This window comes from Rutilus rutilus (assembly GCF_951802725.1).
Source record: "Rutilus rutilus genome assembly, chromosome: 21".
In the NCBI taxonomy this organism is placed as follows: domain Eukaryota; kingdom Metazoa; phylum Chordata; class Actinopteri; order Cypriniformes; family Leuciscidae; genus Rutilus; species Rutilus rutilus.
In genome coordinates, this window is record NC_140226.1 from 9,806,663 (window position 1) to 9,829,294 (window position 22,632).

At 36.5% G+C, this 22,632-nt stretch overlaps 1 protein-coding gene across 2 annotated transcripts in view; it reads left to right on the plus strand.

The window, feature by feature from the left end:
* The window catches only part of LOC311281013 (uncharacterized protein), a 45,043-nt gene extending 22,413 nt beyond the window's left edge, over positions 1–22,630 (plus strand). Inside the window, exons 23-46 of one of the 2 annotated variants that reach the window (XM_084393635.1) lie at positions 136–247; positions 1,021–1,070; positions 1,191–1,367; positions 1,885–2,002; positions 3,563–3,725; positions 4,898–5,036; positions 11,134–11,281; positions 11,409–11,504; positions 11,597–11,761; positions 12,084–12,292; positions 12,396–12,534; positions 14,441–14,561; positions 14,780–14,892; positions 16,350–16,499; positions 16,988–17,041; positions 17,112–17,279; positions 17,433–17,585; positions 18,185–18,319; positions 18,415–18,567; positions 20,512–20,736; positions 21,353–21,473; positions 21,560–21,610; positions 22,143–22,261; positions 22,492–22,630. In XM_084393635.1, coding sequence (XP_084249761.1) covers positions 136–247; positions 1,021–1,070; positions 1,191–1,367; positions 1,885–2,002; positions 3,563–3,725; positions 4,898–5,036; positions 11,134–11,281; positions 11,409–11,504; positions 11,597–11,761; positions 12,084–12,292; positions 12,396–12,534; positions 14,441–14,561; positions 14,780–14,892; positions 16,350–16,499; positions 16,988–17,041; positions 17,112–17,279; positions 17,433–17,585; positions 18,185–18,319; positions 18,415–18,567; positions 20,512–20,736; positions 21,353–21,473; positions 21,560–21,610; positions 22,143–22,261; positions 22,492–22,605 — 3,193 coding nt within the window. In that variant the 3' untranslated portion in view covers positions 22,606–22,630. The remainder of the gene's footprint in view (positions 1–135; positions 248–1,020; positions 1,071–1,190; positions 1,368–1,884; positions 2,003–3,562; positions 3,726–4,897; positions 5,037–11,133; positions 11,282–11,408; positions 11,505–11,596; positions 11,762–12,083; positions 12,293–12,395; positions 12,535–14,440; positions 14,562–14,779; positions 14,893–16,349; positions 16,500–16,987; positions 17,042–17,111; positions 17,280–17,432; positions 17,586–18,184; positions 18,320–18,414; positions 18,568–20,511; positions 20,737–21,352; positions 21,474–21,559; positions 21,611–22,142; positions 22,262–22,491) is intronic. The other variant, XM_084393636.1, reaches the window with a different exon arrangement.
* The last annotated feature ends 2 nt before the right edge of the window (positions 22,631–22,632 follow it).

Consider the following 22,632-nt stretch of genomic DNA (forward strand, 5'->3'; position numbering starts at 1 on the left):
ATCACTGTTCTTACAGTTCTTAATTATTCTTAATAGAAAATACAATGCAATGGTTTGTGAGATTCACCCATATGTAAAATAATTTGGATATACTTTTTCATAGAAGCCCCGTGTGAAATGTTTGTTGTAATTCAGGCTTGCAGGTGCTTTTGTGTCCATTCAGCTGGAGAAAGTGGGAGTTCGAGATGAAATGCTGAATGCATTTATAAAGAAGAAAGAACAGACGAGTTCGCTGAAGCTAAGCTCTGTATGTAAGCGTTAGAGCTGCACGATTAATTGTTAATAATCACAATCTCGATTCAAACACCCACACGATCTTATTCCTAAATGACTACGCTTTGTCTGTGTCTATTAAACCTTTGACAAACCTGTGTTTGCACTGCAACTGAGCCAGAGAGAGCAGTTGTCAATCATATAGGTATCAAACAGCTTCACAAACAGTATTTTCAACCACACAGTATTATAATTTCCATGGCAGAAATATTCAAATTATCACAGAATTACTGGCATAAAAGTTTTTAGTTTGGATATAAACACTGATGTATATGGTAGCAAACAGAAAAAAAGTAAAACCCCTTTTGAAAGTAACTTAAAATAGAAATTTGTATCGATTACATAGTTACACCAGTAGGTGGCGACTAGTGGCTGATAAAAAATGTGTTTGTCATTGAATCATTCGTTCAAGAGATTCATTGAAAAACGCTGATTCATCCAGTAATGAAACAAGTCAAGTCTTTATGAGTAAGTCATTGAATCATTCATTCAAACCATTTATTTTTAATTTTTATATATTTTTAAATATTCTGTTGCAATTAACATTTTGTCAGAACCTCTAGTAAATTGCATGTTATTTTGTCTATTCAGAATTGTGGGAGAATCATGATCTCTATTTTAAAACCCCCAAAAAAACATGATTTTCTATCCAGAATCGTGCAGCTCTAGTAAGCGTTAAGAGAAAACTGATATTAATTGCTCAATTAAATGAAAATGTTCCTTATTCCTTCATTCTTCTTTCAAAAGGAAGAAGTGGCCAGGATCAAGAGGAAACTGATTCTGGAGTTCTGTCACAAGTAGGCTTCGTCACAGAATTATGTTTCCCACATTTTTTTTTTTTCTATAAAAGGAGGAAGTGACCCCAAATCTTTATATAATAGTGTTCTTTGCTCTAGCACTGGTTATGTCTCTTTCAGATTTAACATGCGCATGTCACAGAGTTGTGTCCGAGGGCAGGTTGTTGCTCTTTGCCACAGTTTCACCTCACTGCTCCACGAGGTGCCACATATCCGCGACAATCACTTTGTGATGGGAACACCCAACGAAACCAGATCAGACCTGCAGTCAGAGGACAGACTGTGTCCTGATCCAAGGTGAAGCATATAGAAGAAAATACATACAAAGAGTTCCAGTTTAATGTGATGTTGAATCTTAGACGAACGATTTAGACAATGAATATGTGCTTAATGAGCTTCAAAACCTTTTGAGCTTCTAAACGTTTTGATCATTTGGCTTTTGCTTAAATGCTCGAACATTTAGTTTTGTAGACAGATCAATTGTTTAACAAGTCATTTGGTTAATGCATGAGTTGGGCTGAATAGTGAATGATAAACAATCAAGTGTCAAAGGATGTCAAAATGACGAACTGGTAACTATTAAGAAACAAAAATAAAATGTACATGTATATTTCATAGTTTTGATGGATTTAAAATGTGGAAAATAGTCCAAATAAACAAACAAAGAAAAAAATGCTCAAATGCATGCATGAAAAAATGCATAAATGCATGCAAAACTAAATGCACAGATAAATTCATACATAAATAAATATATAGTCATTTCTTTTCACAATGTAAATGCCTTTCTAAATCAAAACTGCTTCTGGCTGTTCAGGACATTTCAGCCTCGTCCCAGAAGATTGTTAACAGCCGATGGAAAGACTCTAGTAAACCTGTGGTTCATCCCTCATTATACAGAAGTGCTGCTCATGTTCAGAACTCTGGAGGAGAAGGTGAGAAATGCATCTGTGTCTAATAAACATGGCATAGCTTCCCATTTCTCATTAAAACACAGGGGCCCCAAAAAGTGTTTGCATATTTAAAGTTGAAGTATGTCTTTTTTATGATAAAAAAATAATAATTACATTCCCTTAACCCAGTTTATTGTTCATTGACTGCTATTAGTTTGCCATCCATGGGTTTATCCCCCCCAAAATTGTAAACATTGAGCCTCCCAAGCACCATGAGAACATTGAGAGTTTGCGGCGTGTAGCAGGCGGAGCCAGAGGGTGTTTAGCTGGTGTGGGACCATGACTGTTGTGTGTTACATGAGAAAGATATTCAGCTCCGGTTACAGAATTGCCAGCCAAAATGTAAAGATTAAACAGGTCATGAACACGTCAAAAGAGAAACAAAGCATTGCAATACTGTCCGCTACAATGGATGCTTCAATACATCATCATCGTGCACCCATTGAATACCATATTTCTAAGATGTTGGACCTTTTATTGAGAGTAGCCTACTTTTACCTGTTGAGTCATGCCTTCACAAGCACCTAAAAGTTGTGTTTGTATAGTGTTTGAGTTGGGGGAAGCGTGACGCGTTTGCAAAATAAGCTGTATTTTTGTAATTCCGCTAGTGCCACTAGAGTCGCGGAAACTACATACTTCACCTTTACACCACAACTTAAAGTGTAACTACAGATTATACTTCCGCATTTTTGTCAGATCAGCAGAGGGTTATTAACAGAGCAGTTATTGTAAGAGTAGATTTATCACTGAAAATGTTATCGTACTATGTCTAGTCTTTAAACAGCATTATGGTAAAATTGAACACTATGGCAACAGCTTTCTTACCTGCACGCGACTGTCGAGTTATTTTTGGTTATTTTTTTCTAACCCAAAAAAGAGCTCAGTCACCCACGGACACAAGGATCAACTCAAAAATGGCCTTTACTTTAAATCTTCAATAAACTTGTTTCAGGCTTAGTTGGTTTACAGTGTGTTGACATCCATTCCATTCAATTTTACATGATTAGAACAGCTTTACAACAGATGAACTTAGTTTGAAGTTAGAGAAGTGACTTGAAACAGTAGTTAGCCATTTCAGTAGAAAAAGTTTCCTTAAATTAAAATTAGGTTGATAACCTTTAAAGAAATCAGAATAAAATACCTGATTATAATCAAACATTTGACATGCATTAACACATGTACTGTATACACACTTTTAAGTACACATATGAACCGTATGCACTCTAATGCAACAATATCATACACAATATAAGTTATAAATGTCTCTTATGGTTCAAATAACACACAAGATGGCATTTATCTGAATATAAATTGGCAATTAAGCTTGTTCAAACACTGTCACCTTACCAGCAGCGTCTCGGGTTGACTAATCACTGATGTGCATCCGATTTCTGTCGTCCTCATTCACTCATAACTCTCTTCAGCCACGTAATCCTTTCCTCAGAAGAGACATTGTGCAATTGGACACTCATCATGCAGGCTGCTTAATGTGTTTGAATCAGCTGGTGATTTTTAACGGATGTATGGATGTTCTTGTTACAGGAATGTCACCAGGCTCTTCAGAACACGCTGCAGATTATTTCAGCTCTTCATGACATTGTCTATTACCTGGTGAGCTTTGCTCGGCTGGGGAATCCAAACACTTCCTTCAGTCCCGACAGCGCTCAGAGGCTCACAGCGGACTGGGGCGGCTTGGAGAGCATCGGTATATGATAATTCTGTAAAACAAACAGTGTGGCTCATATTCAGCTTAAAGGGGTCCTATTATGCTTTTTCACTTTTTCAACTTTAGTTAGTGTGTAATTTTGCTGTTTGAGCATAAACAAAATCTGCAAGGTTACAAAGGTCAGTGTCGACTCCAAAGGGAGATATTTTATTTAACAGAATCCCCTTTCCAAGAACTACAACGAACGGCTCGTTTGGACTACTATGCGGTTTTCTGGATCTTATGAAGTCACAATGTTACTCATTTAAATAATCCGGGCCTTTGGAATTCACAAAAAAGGGGACAAGGCCTGGTTGGGCTGCATTAGAGAAGACAGTGCTGTCATTGCTATGTCAAAGAAACACTGTTTGTTTTTTCACAACGTTTCCAAAACTCATTTGTTTGACCTTCCTAAGGCTGACAAACTTAGAGTGGTTAAATTTTATTTTAAACATTGTTCCTGAACATTTTAACCCCAATGTTTATCTGTGCTCTGCACATTTTATGGAGAACAGCTTGTTTTCTGTTACTTTTGTAAGCTCTCGCTTTTGTAAGATGGTTCAACACTCCCTAGGAAAATTAACCATGGTTTTGTGATCGATTACTGTTTGTATTACCATAGTTTTCCAACAAATATCACAATTAAATGGCGGATAACACTGTATTTAACATTCCACTCTGAAACGCCCTGTGAAATGCTTTTGTGTCTGTGCATGAAATCCGTTCTGCACGATCCTCTTGTTCATTAACATTGTCAGGGTCTGAATCAGACGTGAATTGGTTTGAAATTGACACCATCCGTATTCATATTTAAACTAGAGCTGAACTCGCAGTGATGGAGGGGCGGGACATTTCCCAAACATGATTGTGCCAATCACAACACACTAGGCCAGCTAACCAATCACAGCACATTTCGTAAACTAAACTGCGCGTTCGAGACAGACTGGGGAGAGAGGTGCTGCAATAATGTAAAATATGTGAAAAATAATGCGTTTTTTGAACATGTACACCTACATTCTAATTCTAAACATTCTAGTACACCCCAAAAACAAAATCAAGACTTTGTTAAAGGGCATAATAGGACCCCTTTAAAATATACACTGTGCAGTTTTTTGCTGATATTGTGCGACTTCCAGCCCAGTGTTTCCTTACGCTCTGATGTTTGTCCAAAGGGGCTGAACTGTGGGACGTCCAGCGACAGATTGACTCTCTCTGTGAGCCCAGAAGTTCAGAGAATGTCGGGCGGCTCCTGCAGCTACACAGGGATGTGCTCTTCCTGCGCTTCGATACCGCAGTGCGCTACATGATCAGGTGCTTGTAAATGACAGATTTCACAGCATTAGTCTCAATGGCAAATAATAACGTTTGAGATGATGTAGAGGAGAACTTTTGTGAAAAACCTTAAAATGCATGTTACTGTCACGTTTTGAGTATTCATGTCTGTTTCTAGGTTGGTTTTCTTGTTCTGTTAGTTCTGTTCCCTATCAGTTTGTCACCATGGCGTCTGATTTGATTAGAGTTTGAGATTAGGTGTTTCTAGTTAATTAGTCTCATTAGTTCCTCTGTTTGCAGCGTACTTAAGCTCTTTGTGTCTTTCTGTTTATTGTCAGTTCTACGTCGTGTTATGTTGGTTGTTCTGTTCATGGTCCTGTTATTCTTGAGTTTTGTGAAGATTTTAGTTTGTTCTTGAAAATAAAATGAAAGCTCCGGCACTTAGATCCTGTTTCATCTCTGCTGCAACCAACGCTGACAGTTCAAAATTACAGATGTAACTTTTGTATTCATGTTGGTTTCATACATTTTATAAATGTTTGTATTTAATTTTTATTTTTGTACTTCCACTGAATAAATATCCAGTGGTATAACCATAAGGTAAAAATTAATATTATAAAATTATATATAATCACATTTTAATGTATACAGTATTATTATTACAAAAACATTAAAAAAAAAACATTACAAAAACATTAAAAAAAATGTCAAGGTAAAATTATTTGTAAATATATAATTAACATTAGTTGGCGGCACGATAGCAGTTCCATGTGTGTCTCTGTTTTTTGGGAGTCCTGTCTTGGGTTTTATCTCAAGTGCTAAGCAGCTTTTAAATGTTCCTAAGTTCTGAGAGTTTTCTACAGAGATGGCGAATTATAGTTTTTATTGATGTCAAGCAGTTGGGCCGCTTTACGGAGTAATTTCACCAGCTGAAGGATCGGCCAGGGTGATAACGTGTGCTGACTGGGTCAGCCGGCTGCGCAATTGCGTGTATAACGGCTCTGATGCAGAGGCTCGTCTCCGGTGGTGCGAACGCGATCAGCAAAAGAGTTGGTGGATTCCTTCATCCGACTGCTTTACCTTGCATTCGAGCTGGCCCATCGTTGGATTTCGATCTCGGGTTTCAAAGGATCTGTCAGAGCATCTACGCCTTCTGATCCGAGGTTGCTGTGCAATTGTGCGCCAAATAATTTTTACGCCGGGCGCGAGGCGGTGGATGCCTATCTTCGGATTTAAATCTCAGGTGACTGTTTAGCCTCCTTCTCCCCTTCTGCTGCCGGTATTTCTTTCTTTAGTCTCTTTGGACGCTGGATGTGACACTTAAAAATGACTTTAAAATTCACGAGTGTGCTGATCTTATTTGTTTGTCTCGCGTGTACGCCGCTGTCATGCAAGTTTGGTTGTATACAACGTTCATTCTCTATGGAATTCTATGATCTTCCATCAAGTCGGCAATTCGCGACAAACTTTACCACTGATCAATTTCTCAATGTACTAATAATTGATCATATAAGGACTGTCTTCCCACACGCCTTGCTGGTGTTTGAATCAGTTATTTCTCATGGCTGTCCAAGGACTTTCTCCCATCACAAATCTTCTTTTAATGTTAAAAAGTCTCTTTCACGAACATTGATTTTATTGCTTTTATTTGTCTCTGGTAATGTTAATGTAAACCCGGGTCCCCTGCCTAATTCAGTAAATTTACATCATCTCTCCACGCCTACTGAATTTGCTAATAGGCATGGAATTGGTTTTCTACATATCAATGCTAGAAGTTTACTACCCAAACTGGATTTATTGAAAACGTGGTTTATGTCTGCTAATCCAGATATTGTTGTGATCTCTGAAACTTGGCTTAAACCGTCTGTCCCTGATGATGTTATTTGTGTTGGTGGTTATAATGTTTACAGAATAGATCGAAAAGGGCGTGCAGGCGGCGTAGCTATTTATGTATCTAAAAAAATTCCTGTGTCTGTTTTACTTTCCCAGTCAATCCCAAGACAGTTTGAACTTATTGCTTTAAATATTGGGGTTGCAAATGCTCCATTTACTCTTATTGGGTGCTATAGGCCCCCCTCTGCTGTTAACGAGACCCTATCGACTTTAACTGAAGTGTTATCCAAGTTAAATAATTCTGAAATAATTTTATTTGGTGATTTAAATTGGGATTGGCTCAGCGACAAATCAGAGAATTTTAAATTGGCTTGTAATTCTCTAAATTTAGTACAACTCATTGATAGCCCCACCAGATTTAACCCATCAAAGCCTAATAGTGACACTCTGTTAGATGTCATTCTCACTAACAGGGCCCATAAGTATACAGCAATAGGTGTGTTTGTGAACGACCTAAGCGACCATTGTGCAATAGGATGTGTTAGAAACACCAAAATACCCAAACTTAAGGGTCTCACTGTTTCTAGACGCTATTTTAAACACTTTTCAGAGCAGGCATTTTTATCTGATTTGGCAAGACTGAACTGGAATCATGTTGCATTGATTCCTACTGTTGATGAAGCTGTTGATTTTTTTCAGCAACAGTTTCTATTGATTGCCAATAAACATGCTCCTTTTAAAAAGCATAGAATAAAAAATAGGGATAATCCTTGGTTTTCTCAAGAACTAGCCCAGTTAATTCAATTAAGAAATAAACAGTGGTCCCTTGCAAGGAGGTCCAGCAGTAATGTAGATTGGCAACGTTTTAGAACTTTGAGAAATAAATGTACCTCAGCCATTCGGGCCTCTAAATCAAATTATTATCTTAATGCAACTACTGATAACTTTAACAATCCTTCTAAATTCTGGAAAACAATTAAAGTATTGCAGAACAAAAAGGTTTCAGACTTTCCCCAGAAATTGATCATTGGAAATGTAAACATCACAGATAAAAGTGACATTTTAAATGCCTTTAATGTACACTTTGAGAGGGCAGGTCATCTATTTGATCAGCAGTTTCCATCAATTTCAAGGGATGCTTCAACACATTTTTTGCCACCTAGTACATCTTCTATCTCTGATTTGTCATTTGATTTTGAAGCCCTACAAGTCCAAGATGTTATGAAATCACTAAATTCTATTGACCCTAAAAAGGCGCCTGGACCTGATGGTCTGGATCCCTTTTTGTTAAAGGTGGCTGCACCGGTTATAGCTGAGCCTATTACTCATATTTTTAATATGTCATTAAGTTTTAATCAGATCCCAGCAATCTGGAAGCAAGCTTACATTACTCCCCTATTCAAATCTGGTGATCGATTTGACATGAATAATTTTAGACCCATCTCTAATCTTTCTGTTCTTTCTAAAATATTGGAATCTTTAGTTGCTACTCAACTTAAATCATATTTGCACTCACATAATATCCTAAATGAAATGCAATCCGGTTTCCGGTCGGGGCACAGTACAATATCCGCCACTTTAAAAGTCATGGATGACATCAAAGAGGCTATGGACAGTAAACTTAGCTGTGTTTCTCTGTTCATAGACCTCACAAAGGCGTTTGATACTGTGGACCATCCATCATTGGTTAATACCCTGCGGAGAGCTGGCATTGGATGTAACACGGTCAAATGGTTCCATAGCTATTTGACCAATCGTTCACAAATGGTCAAATATGGCAATGATCTGTCAAATCCAGTCCTTGTAACTAAGGGTGTTCCACAGGGTTCTGTTTTGGGTCCCTTGCTTTTCCTAGTTTATATTAATAATATTTGTGATAATTTACATTTTTGTAAATATCACCTCTATGCAGATGATACAATTCTGTATTCATGTGCCCCCACAGTGAAATTAGCTTTTTCAAATCTACAGGCAGATTTCAATATCCTGCAACATGCCCTACTAGATTTAAAGCTGTTGTCAAACCCACATAAAACTAAAGTTATGGTTTTTCAAACTGGGCGAACAAAGCTACCATCCTTTTCCATCAAGTCACTAGATGGAATTTGTATCCAGTCTGTAGATAATTACAAATATCTGGGATTTTGGATGGACAAAAACCTAAACTTTAAATATCATGTTGATTTTCTTGCAAAGAAATTAAAATTCACATTGGGTTTTCTGTATAGATTAAAGTCCTGTTTTTCCTTGGTTTCAAGAAAACGTTTAGTTGTTAGCCTTTTTCTGTCACAGATTGATTATGGGGATACTATTTACAGATTTGCCTCTCTGTCTACCTTGTCCAAACTTGACCCCCTTTATCACTCTGCTCTCAGATATATTACCAATTCTAGTTTTAGGACACATCATTGTTTACTTTACAGTTTGGTAGGATGGTCATCTCTGCATATGCGCAGGCTTGAACATTGGTATATTTTAATTTATAAAGTTATTTTAGGAAAACTTCCAAAATATTTATATAGGAAATTTTTATCATTTCAAAGCTCCTACAATCTCAGGTCACATAACTGGTTGCAGTTTAAAGTGCCGACTATTAGAACAGAGGCTGGAAAGCTAAGCCTGTTCTATTATGGCCCCTGGTCCTGGAATGACGTGCAGACTAAACTTAAACTACAATCCCTCATCTCTTTAAATGATTTTAAACATAGAATAAAAAAATTGGTCATTGCTAAGTGCAGATGTTTTGATAATTCTACTTCCACTTAAATTCATCATTAATATGATTTTATTAATGCTGTTTCTGTGAACAGTATTATTTAGGGTATAAGGTAATACCTAAATGTTTATGCTGCTGTATTCTTGGTTGTATTTATTGATGATGTTGGTTTTGTCTGTGGTTTGTTATCTGTTTAATCCTGCTATCTGACCCTGTCTTGACTAGGTCTCACTTGTAAAAGAGGTTTTAACCTCAATGTGACTTTCCTAGTTAACCCCTTAACGCCTGAATTTATAAAGCTGTATATAAAAAAAAAAATTCTGTGTGTTTTTGACTTTAGGTAGATGGTAAATAATGTTGAGATTATCAATTTCACTTTTGCACAACAAATAAATAGAAATTTTGGTATGTTGCAAATTTGCGACAACAGGCATTTAGGGTAATTTTGGTATGTTGCAAATTTGCGACAGTGGGCATTTAGGGTATTTTTTTACAAAATGGAAAAATTAATAAAACACATTTTCCCATCTCAGGAATGTAGATTTTATTCATGGCACAAAGTTGTTAGAACTTATAAACTTTATACTTATAAACTTTGACAAATTAATGAATCTTGACAACAGCAAGAAACAAAACACTCTCCTACTCCCTAACATTAACAGTAGTTTTTATACATTCCATGTTACACTCTGTTTAACTCTTTCCTTGTTTCTCCAGTGCATACATTATATATTCTTATAGTGTTATATCCTAACATGCTATTTTTTGTGAAAAAAAAAAAAAAAAAAATTTTTTGGCTGAAACCATCTAAATACAGCATTATTATAATATGTAGCCATTAGCCCAATCCAGCCGTTATGGCCCAATGTCGCAAATTTGCTACAAACAGAAATCTACAAAGTACGTAAAAAATATTCGTCACATGAAGTCTATATGAATAACATAGCTATAGAAGCAATCAATAAGCTGGTACATATTTTTATCTTAGCACAAATTAACTCATTTTGGGAAATTTCTCCACATTTGCGCACTTGATATGCGGATTTTGCAAAACAAAATATTAGCTTCGGTGAACCGGATGTAGTTCCCACTCCGACCGCTCCTACGATAAACCAGTGCGTGCAAAATGTTCCTAGGTATGTATCGAATGTGCACAAACAGGCATTGGGGGAAAACACACGCTATCTCGCCTGCAGTCTGAATGGAAGGGGTTTGTTGCAAATTCGCGACAGTAGGCGTTAAGGGGTTAAATAAAGGTTAAAAAAAAAAAAAAAAAAAGTTGTCTTTTGTAGGTTTTTTCATTTGATAATCTGATTTAACATTTTAAAACACTATTTTCCCCCTCAATTAACAGTCTCTGGGTAGTTACAGAAGAGAAGATGGTGGTGTTATTTTAGTGTCATTGAGATACATAGTTTTTATTTTTATATTTCCTTTTACATTTTATTTTGAAAGTTTTAGTAATTTTGTTGTGTGTTTTTGTCTTTTTTATGTTTTATTTTTCAAATGTCGGTATAGTTTTTGTTTTGTTTTTATAAAGTTAAACCAAATGAAAATGCAGTATTTCCGTTCTTGTCTCTTAACAAGGGAGGCGTTCCTCTCCTCTGGAAACCTCTCGGCCTATCAGAGCGTGAGTGAAAACATGAGCCACGCCCTCCCTATCATGAGTGACAGCGCACTGAGAGGAGCCAGTTTCCTCCCTGTTCCTCAGCCGTTAGATCCGGCCTGCCTTCAGGTGAGAGACCACCAGGCCTGTCCAGCATGCATGCTCATCCTTCACTAGTGTTTAAAAGCATCACAGAATGTACTTCATGAAGCTGGTTGATTCCAGCAGGTTCTGCTTATTTTATGTGTGGTTTCAGGCCCAAAAGTGGTATCCATGGAGATCTTTTCTTGCAATCCATGGTTCGCACCCTTTCATCATATGGGACGTCTCGCAGATTGAGCATTACATGCAGGTGTGTAACTTTGCAAATGCTTTTTGTTTTTTAGTCTTCCTCTGTTTTATTAGCATTAGGATCATGCAATCCTGTGTTTTTTTTTTTTGTAGCTCTGCCTCTGTGATCTGAATGACCGCTGTAGAATGGAGGCTAATGGGGCAATACTGGGCGTATCTTTGATCATTGATGATGTGCTCAGTAGTGGAAGAGATGCAGCGCCCCTCCGGCTACAGACCACAGGAGACCCCGACATCACCATGACGTCTAATAGAGAAGTACTTAAGAAAAATTCAGAAATTGAAATGAAGCCAAACGCTACAAGAAGTTAAATTGGAATGACAGGAAGAGAAATTCAAAGAAACAAAATAGCCTGGAGATACTGAGATGTTAATCCTGCATTCATGTAGCTCAAACAGTAGAGCATGTTTTTAACAACACCAAGGTCATGGGTTTCATTCCCAGGGAATGCAATGAACTAAATTAATGTATACCTTAAATGCAGTGTAATTCACTTTGGATAAAAGCAAATACAGTGATCTGTGAATATTCAGTTTGCTGAATGTGGTGAAGCACATTTATCACATTGTCATCTTTCAGGTCCTTCATGAAAACATGGGAAATGAGGAGAGAAAATTGGAAGTTGCGTCTAAAACTCAAGACCCCGTACAGTCCCTGATGAACCAGCGGGGATTTTTACTGCTCTGGAAGCAGATGGAAGTTTTTAAAGAGAGCTGGACTCAACGACAGATGGGTGTTGAGACAATAAACAGCCCTGCACAGTTTAAACACTTCTCTCAGCTTTACAGGTCATGAACATTTCAGCACTATTTCAAACACTCACTCTTTCATAATAGTTTGTGGTGAAACAAATATGTATGTGTTAACCTGCCCCATGATCTTGTGTTTTAGGGTGGAGATTTACTTTCCCAGCATGCAAGCTCTGGCCCAGCAGATGGAGAAGGAGAAGGAATATGAGATTGTGCTATCTCAGAGTCAGTCTATCCTCCCACCACCTGGAGCAGCAGAAGTTGATGTCAAAACATGGCAGGTACTGTATGTGAACCAGGGTTATTATCATTTACTAAAACTCAAATTAAGCTGAAATAAAATAAAATATAAATATTAGATGAAAATTGGAAAGGATGTCTTGACAACTGGAAATAAAATGAAATAAAAATAAAACTGAAATAAAAATAAATTGAACCTACGTAGTAGCCTAATATAAAAAAAAACAAATAAAAAGGACAAAAGAACATTAAAATATTTAAAAAATAAAATAAAATGAAAATAAAAAATGAAAAAACAAATACAAGCTAATTCTAAATATTAATAAAAACTATAATAGTATATTATTATAAATTATTATAGTATATAAAGTTGACTCACTAAAATTAATAACTGGACATTAATAAAAACGTAACTGAATTAAAATGGAAATAAAAATAAATGAAACCTAAATAGTTTAATTATAATAAATATAATAATAAGTATAATAATATATACAAAAAGTAATAAAAATGACAAAAGCTCAAAATTACTAAAAAGAAAACTGAAACTATTTAAAATATTCATAAAAACTATTAGTATAATAAGTATAGATTATATATAAAGTTGAAGTACTAAAATTATAAAATAATAATAAATTAAATCTAAATAGTAATATTGAAACTACCTAAAAAAAGACAAAAGCTTAATGTTAAACTAAAATTAAAATCTGAAAATATAAAATTCTAAATATATTAAATAATAGTAATAAAATGCTAAGATGATGTGAACCTGTTTTTTTTTTTTTTGAAACACTGGGATCTATAAAGCAAAGATCTGAACAATCATCAGATTAATATTCTGTGGCTATTGTAAGCCCGCACTCGATCGGCCCAAAGTCCGGCATCTGACCAGCGGGGAAGGTCTTCTCTCGTGGCAAAGTATTTTTGATTAAATGCAATACATTTTCTCATATGTATTTTCTCGTTATTTCATCCGACTCCATAAATGAAAAGGTTTTAATGATATCCGTGCATCATTAAAAGTGAGCGAATGTTTGACTATTATTTTTAACTCTTTAATGAAAATAATGTCAATGTCAGTTAGAATAATCAAATGTACCAATTTATTATGTCAGGTAAATGTATCATGCCAATTTCATAATCAGTTCAAGGATAATCAATACACTAACATCAAATGCTCTGGAATAAAGAGAAGAGATGCGAACCCGACATTAAAATACATGATGCTGAGTCCCGGCGGCTCTCAGTATTCACGGGCTGATCTGAGGTACAGAATCACCCTGAGCCCTTTGCTACATTTCATTATATAGACAGAACCTCTTTCACATGGAAACATCTGCTAACAATGGGAATTTACATTCAGAGTTGACACCTTTTGGGTGTAGAGAGACCATTTGTCTAGAGACCATCTTCCTTTGTGTGCCAGTTATCTCTAAACTCTTAAAAACCTTATTAACTTTTGTTTTACTTATTTGGGAATGAGACACATGTACCAGTCGCAATGAGACACATGTACCAGTCGCATTGAGACATTTCAAATGATACCAAACATGTATAATACTCGATGATAATTATTCACATTAAAACATATAGATTCTTGCGTGAGTTTTGGTGATCTCAGCTTGAGGGAGAAGGAGTGGGGGATGAGGGGAAGAAATGTAGGTTAGAATGATTCGGAGGTGAGGCTTTCGTCTCGATAGTGCACAAGGGTGAGTTAAAATGTTAATTTCCTTTGTTCTCTCAGAGAGTAGCTCTCTCTTCCAGTTCTTCCAGTTTTTCCAGTCTTACACTATGAAACCAATCAGCCACGATGCGTTCTTAAAAGTAAAAAGAATTATACATCCTTAATAGTCAGGCCGCCTTTGACAATTCATTGATGTGATTATTTGGATTGATATCTTTGGCATAGTCCACATGAGACCGGTATGTTTGCTGTGTTTGTTGTAGTTACTGAGACTCTTGGAGATCACGGAGTGTGACATGATCCGAGCGCTTCAGAAGAGGATTAACAGTGAAGTGACTCTGGTGATGTCGGAGCGCTCGCGGCACGACCCGGGACTCCCCACAGGTACACAGCAGCCTCTGCATGAACCCAGAGGAGATCACAGAGCACTATGGGAGGCTGGGCCTGATTCTCCCTGTCTCTAGAAAGACAATAAACTTCATCACAGCTGTCCTATATTTAGGATATTATAATATTTTCATCTCAACAAAACAGTAGTCCTTTCTAGAATGTGTTGCTTTGTTCATCCCAAACTTCTTCTGCTGTCTTCACATGTAATGAAGAACTGTGGAAACGGCCTTCAATGAAACACAGTGTCTCTCTAGAGAGACCTCAGATTGTGGAAGATTTCATCCAGCGGCTGATGAACGGTGCTGAGGGTGAGACCGATGGACAGGTATATCTCACTAAAAACAAAGGTTCCTAATAGTGGGTTTTCACAGCCATGCCATTGAAGAACCATTTCTGTTCCCCAAAGAACCTTTCAGTAAATTCAGTTATTAAAAGAACCATTGTTTTTTTTAGTGTGAAGAACATTTTAAAGTGCCTCTATTTTAGTTATTTTAAAGGTTCCTAATTTAAAGGTTCTATAATAGGTTTACATGCATCCAAGATCCAAATACCCTTTAATTTTCTCATAACATACATTGCAGCATCACCTCTTTTCTCATAGTGTCTGAAACGGTCGATAAAGGATCCAGTCTCTCTAAACCCCTTCTTTCTGAGAGCCTCCTGTGATCTGATTGGTCAGATGGCCCAGTCTGTTCTGTCATCTCATCTGCTCTTTGTGTTTTATACAGTATATATATGTGAACCTGGAGCACAAAACCAGTCATAAGTCACACGGGTATATTTGTGGCAATAGCCAACAATACATTGTATGGGTTTTTCTTTTATGGCAAAAATCCATTTTATTTTCTATTTAAATTAGGGTATTAAGTAAAGATCATGTTTCATGAAGACATTTTGTAAATTTCCTACCGTAAATATATAAAAATGTATTTTTGTGAGTGGATGCAGCACAATCGCGAACAGAAATGGACAATTTTAAAGGCGGTTTTCTCAATGTTTCGATTTTTTTGTCCCCTCAGATTCCAGATTTTCAAATAGTTGTATCTCAGCCAAATATTGTCCTATCCTAACAAACCATACATCAATAGAAAGCATATTTATCCAACTCTCAGATGATGTATAAATCTCAATTTCATAAAACTGACCCATGTGACTGGTTTTGTGGTACAGGGTCACATATGAGCAATATCACATGAGTAGCAGTGCGATATGGCTCTGTATCAGCACGGCTGTGATTGTGACAGCGTCTTCCCGACATGTCGACAACACTCACCAAACACCTCCAGTTTCAGCTACAACTAGTGTTTGAGGGCAGGTCAAAGTAAATATTGTTACTGGGCAGCCAATAAAGACTATAGGCTGGCATTGTGCAAATGTGTTACACACCTACGTAGGTTCATGCAGGAAGTAAGACTTGATTTACAGATGACTAATTTCAGGCAGTTCAGAATCTATTCTTTCTTTTAGGAGACAATAACTCCATTTGTCTTGAAAACTTTGCAGACCTTTTACATTCACAAACAGCTATATTACCCAATACATGAAAGGTAATATCCAAAAAGCATAATAGGGGCACTTTAATAATCTAAAGAACACTTTTCTTCTATAAAAAACCTTTTGTGTAATGGAAAGTTTCTAGGGATGTTAAAGGTTCTAAATGGAACCATCAATGCCAATTCAGAACCGTGATTTTAAAGAGTGTAGCGTTATGATAGCGTTGTTCAATCCCGTGACCGATATGCAGTGTAATAGTCTGAAATATAAATATGAATTGTTTTCTAGGTGACGTTCTCCAGCACTCATCTGCAGGAGTGTTTGACTGAACTGGCTTGTGCTGTAATGAGTCGTGAGCGGAGCGTCTTCCAGAGCTATTCTCAGTTTTATGAGCACATCCTTCAACAGCAGGAACAACTACTCTACCAGAGAGAGCAGGTACGTCTAGAAATTTTGGGGTCGGTACGTTTTTTAAATGTATTTTAAGTCTCTTATGATCACCAAGACTGCAACTATTTGATCAAAATACAGTAAAAACAGTAATATTATGAAATATTATTACAATGTAAAACAACTGTTTTCTATTTGAATATTATAAATTTGAAGTTTATTCCTGTAATGCAAAGCTGAATTTTCAGCATCATTTCTCCAGACTTCAGTGTCACATGATCCTTTAGAAATCATTCTAATATGATGATTTGCAGCTCAAGAATAATTTCTTATTATTGCCAATGTTGAAAACAGTCGTTTTGCTTCACATTTTTGTGGAAACCGTGATCATTTTTTTAGGATTCTTTAATGAATAGAAAGTTCAAAAGGCACCTCATTTATTTGAAATAGAAATATTTTGTAAATCTATTAGTGAAGTGAGAGATTGCAGCAAGATACACGTATCTTTCTCAACTGTGAACAATCTGTTTCCGCAGGACATTAAAGAACTAGAAGCCAAAGAAATGCAGGCCAGTGACCCCTACAGAAAGGTAAACTCGTGTTTGTGCATATAGTACCACCGTCCTTCTCTGCATGACCAGTAAACCTGTCTAATCTCAGGTGGCGGACGTGTGTCGGGGGATGATGATTGACATCACGGCTCTGCGTGCCAGAATAAGTCAGCTGGAGGAGGAGAAGAGAAGCTTAGGTCAACATCTCAACCTCAAACACAGAGAACGCTATGACACGCTGGTCCGCCAGCTCTTTTCCTCATGTGTTCTTTTGAAGGTGTGTAAGCCTGATCTGAAGACCCCATCAAATGCTCAGACATGCATAGGTTTCTAAATCCATTTAAGTTTGATTTTTTTATTTCATAAAATCATTAAAACATGCAATGGTTTGCGTGACGTCAGCTGGCTCAACTCTCTGTGCCGCCCACAGTCACGTCTTGACAAATACCACATGAATATGGACCAAGATGTGCGACAGCTGGTGAGCAGCGTGAGGAAGGAAGGCGTCGACAGAATCATCAAACTGAAAAATAAATTGTCCTCCACTAATGATAATGAGACCCTCATTCACACACTTCAGGAGGTGAACTGCTAGAATGAGCTTTGTTATAAAGGAGTAGTTGTTGGTGTGTGTGTGTGTGTGTGTGTGTGTATATCTATCTATATATATTTATATGATAATATTTTCTTGGCATTACTGTAATGTGAAAAAAATATCACTTTAAATTGTACATATATAAAGTACAGTTGGAAATATAATGGTATGTTTTGTAATTGGGCAATGTTCTGCTGGGAAACCCTGGGTTTGGCCATTCACGTGAGATGAGTTATTGTGTAAAACCGAAGTTAGATGATCTACTTCACAGAAGTAGATTGTTCTGAAAAAAGAGCTTGCTGCTTATTATAATAATAATAATTATAATAATAATTGTGTCTGTGCAGGATAATTTTCATTAGTATATTAAAGATTTACATTACAGTAATGTTATGTTGGGGGAAATGTGCTTAATTGTCACGAAAATAATGTTGAAATGCAGAAAATCTAAATTGGTCTGTATAAAATCAGTTTGTTTTCTTTGTGCAAAATATCATTTCCAATTTTTGTCTGATTTTTAGGGTGAAATGTGACTTGGAACGTTCTTTGCGGCATTGATCCTACAGTATTATCTTTGTTTTATTCAGAAAGAGGTATTAGAAGATCTTCATGCAGAGAATAGCAAGCTGGCTGGACTTCTGTGTAAGCTGAGAACCTTTAGCCACTGGAGGCTGGTGATCGGTCAGGAGAAACTGCAAAAAGAGCTGCTGCAGTGGCAACTGGTATTAATAACATGTTTAATAATCCCAGGCATTGGTTCATCGTTTCTCCTCCTCTTTTGCCTGTATAATGCTGAATGTTGCTCCTGTGTGTCCAGAATGAGGTGTCATGTAAAACTGAAGCACTTAAATTGAAGATGATCTCAGAGCAGCAGGAGATGGTTCAGAAACAAGAGCTTGATGCTGTGAAGGAGGCCATGCTACAGTATAAGAGCGACTATGAGCAGATCAGGAGACAGATCATTCAGCAGGTACGACCCTGAGCCTTCTCATCTAAAATATACTGTTATTATGATGCTTCCAGAGTGATGTGGATTAAAAATGAACTTAGTTATGATTTCAGTCCAGGATTTTAAAAAGTACTGAGAAATTATACTTAAGTTAAAGTATAGTTACAAATAGTTTACTCAGTTAAAAAAGTCTAAGTACCTACCCCATTGTACTCTGTAGTCAATCATTTGATCCCTTAAAACTCATCTTTGATCACCAAAATGACATATGTAAAAGTGTTTTCCTTGAAAAAAATTCTTCATGCCTTAAAATAGCTTGAATGTAACTCTTCACCCTTGCCTCATTTAGTATACGCGGTTTTATGAATATGCAAATTAGCCCCGCCTCCACTCACTCACACCAGCGCAAAGGTCCACTGGTTGGCGACAAGGTAGTTTGTGACGAGAGACTGTCTTTTGAGAAAATACTCAGCAGTGGTGTTGACTTATGAATTTGCACATGGTTTGTCTTAAAGCATATTAAAAACACCACATAGACATATATAAACAATATTAAAAGCTTGATTTTTACCACAGAGGGGACTTTAAGACTTTAATTAAAAAAATGGCTGGTGACTTAAGAAAATTTACCGCCCATAAATATATTTTTTTTACCAGCCTTGAAACAATTTTTGCAAAAACAGGCAGTTATGACACCAAAATTGTAGATACCAAATTCACAATTTTAGAAAGTAATCAAATATATAAAAAAAACACTGCACAGTCTTCACTGTATAAATGCAACATAGATTAATCCTTATTAAAGTTACAAAAGTTATTCAGTCAAGAGCAGTGAGTGATTTTTCTTTGTCTTTAGTTGTTTGATTAACTTTAAGGACACAGACGGCAACAGGTTTATTAGGCTGCTGTCACTTTAAGAGCTAATGCACAGATCCAATTTACTGATACACATGCACTTTCGTTCTCAACTGATCATGTTCACTTAAGACATGAAGACCTGAAAAAGAATTCAATTCAGTATTTGCGTGCTGTCTGAGATGCTTTGGATGTTTGCGTTGTTTGATGTTTGATGTGGGAAAACTTCCCACACAGCGAGTAACGAATTGAGTTCCCTTTTGTGTCTTATTGCGCTTGAATATTTCAATTGGCGAGGCTTAAAGTTACGTGACGATGCAGCGCTGGCCCGTCAACTGTCCCAAGCGTCGTTCACTTTTGTTTACGTTCATGTTCCCACAACATTGCATTGCTAGAATTTATAAAAATATTACTGGCCAGCAGGCGACTGACAACATTTCATATACTCTGCAACATCAATTTTTTACTGGGATTTGGCGCTTGGCGAATGTTAATTTTAGGCACGGTCTAGAACACAGCAGATGTTAAAGTAAACCAATATCCTGAAACCTTATTTTCAGTCAAAATATTCCGCAGATGATTTTACTGTGGTTTGAGTTTTGAATATAGTGATTTTTAACTCATTCATCCATCTATAGCAGCAATGGTTATTATAAAAACACATTACTATACTTCAAGAGTGCATCTGAAAGGAATAGTTCACCAAAACAATTACCATTCTGTCATCATTTACCAAGCCTCATCTTTTGAAGTCATATTAGGATAAAAGAAAAATTCTACTTTTATTTTTAAATAATTGAGAATGACTTTCCTGTAGCTTAAACAGTGGAGCATGGCGTTAGCAACACCAAAGTCATGGGTTCGTTTCTTAGGGAAAGTAAGAACTGATAAAAATGTAAATGTGCACCTTGAATGCAAAGGTGGAAAAAGGGTCTGCTGTATGTAAAATGTTATGAGAAACAATTTAAGTCTAAATTCTACAGTCTACATGATATTGTAATGGAGTAAAACGTATTATTTTTATCTTGTAAAAGTATTCTGTCTTAACAGAACTCAAGCGAAGTACAGATTCCCCAACGTAATACTAAGTATAGTAGTGAAGTATAGTAGACACCTCTGTTTCAGTCTCAGAAGCTGCAGGACGTGGAGCATCGCTTTACACGAGACGCACAAAGCCGACAGGAGCTGGAGAGCCTGAAGAGGCAGAGCCTGGAGCAGCTGCAGGAAGATGTGGAGGACAGAGACAGTCAACTCAGGACTCTGAGCGCACAACTCGAGAAACACAGCAAAGAGACGGAGCTACGGCAACAGCGCAGACACAAGCAAATCAAACAAGCGAGTCCATAAAACCAACTTCACCGTTTCATCATCAAAATGAAACCATTTAAAATATTGTTATTAAAGTCTTGAGTGTAAAAGAGCACTCTTAGAAACAGGTTCAATGGGGTTCTACCCAGACAGCAACATAGAGTCGATCTTCCACACGTGCCAGATGTGGGCCGGATCTGGGCCGACACCATGTTGCTGTCTGGGTATATAGGACCCACCCTAGGGTTCTTGAGATAGTTTTAAAGAACCTTTTATGCCAAAAGGCTCTCTATAAAGAGAAATGTCTTAAATGATTGCATGTTTAAAGGGTTATTAAATTTTTTTTCTAATTGGTGTTTACAACGTACTGAATTCAAACAAATTTAAAAATGAATTAAAACTAAATTCATAAAATGATCCCATGATGGGAACCCCTAAACAGTTATATATACTGTATGAAGTGCCTGACAGAACCCTTTATAATTTTATATAGAGCCATTTCTTCTAAGAGTTTGGCGCTAACAGTGGGTCTGATTCCCAGGGAATGTATGAACTGATGAAATGTAAATCTTTACTGCAATATTAGTCGTTTTGGATCAAAGCGTTTGCCAAATGCAAAAATGTTAATGATTGTATTTTGAAGGTGAGAGGTCAGCTTCATCAGGAGCGGAGCCTGAAACATGAGGCGTTCCAGCAGGTGGACAAACTACAAAGTCAGATGCACACTTTTGAGGCAGCATTGTGTAAATCTACATTTGTTTCAGGTGCTCACAATAATACTGTTTTTATTGGACATTTTTAGAATTAAGGAAACATTTTTATTCATATCAATTACTTTTTCATGCCTCAGGACGCCAAAGCTCCTCCTCGAGAAGGCTACATTTAAGAAACGCATCTGCAGGTAAATCAGTTTTCAATTTAAAGTACTTTATTGGCATGATTGAGTTTATAGTATTGCCAAAGCATTATACACAAAACAAGAAAAATAATGACAAGAAAAATATGAAATTTAACAATAAAAAATTATTAATAAAAACATATATAGTATATTAGTGCTGTCTAATCGATTAATCGCATCTAACATTGAAGTTTGTGCTTATTTGTGTGTGTGTATATATATATATATATATATATATATATATACACACACACAAAAAAAAAGAAATATTATATATATATATATATATATATATATATATATACATACATACATACACAAATAAGCACAAACTTTTATGTTAGATGTAATTAATCGATTAGACAGTACTACTATACATATATATATATATATATACACACACACACACTATTATTAAATGCTAATAGATGTCTGATTATATTGCTCAAGGCAGTAGTTCATTTTGAGTCATTTTCTCTGTATCTTTTAGCATCTACACATGACTTGTTCGCCTCTGTGGCTTGTTGTATTGCAGGTTTGCTCAGGAACAACTCAGTTATGTCTACAAACAGTTGCTTTATAAACACAAACGATGACCTCAACACTGAATCTGGTTGGATAGAGTCTTGGACACCTCTGGATAGACCCAAAACAGTGAGTTAATTGATTCTGTAGTAAAAGTCATTTAACATGCCAACCATTACAAGAATAGTTCGCCTAAAAGTGAAATGATTTCTTCTTCATTAGCTCATGACTTTCCAACCCCTCTTGACCGTCCCTTTAAATACAATTCTGATCATATAACAAAGAACATCAGTTATGTGGTATGAATAAAAAAAAAATATATATATATTTTTTTTACATCCCATTGTTCTAATTCACAGAATTCCAGTCGTCTTCGTCTGGACATTTCAGAGGCGCTGTTGCCCAGTCTTCCTGATGGAATCGCATCTTCTAACCACCAGTCATACCAGAATCTTAGATTGGGTCACAAGTAAATGATCTGAAACCACACAAACTGACAC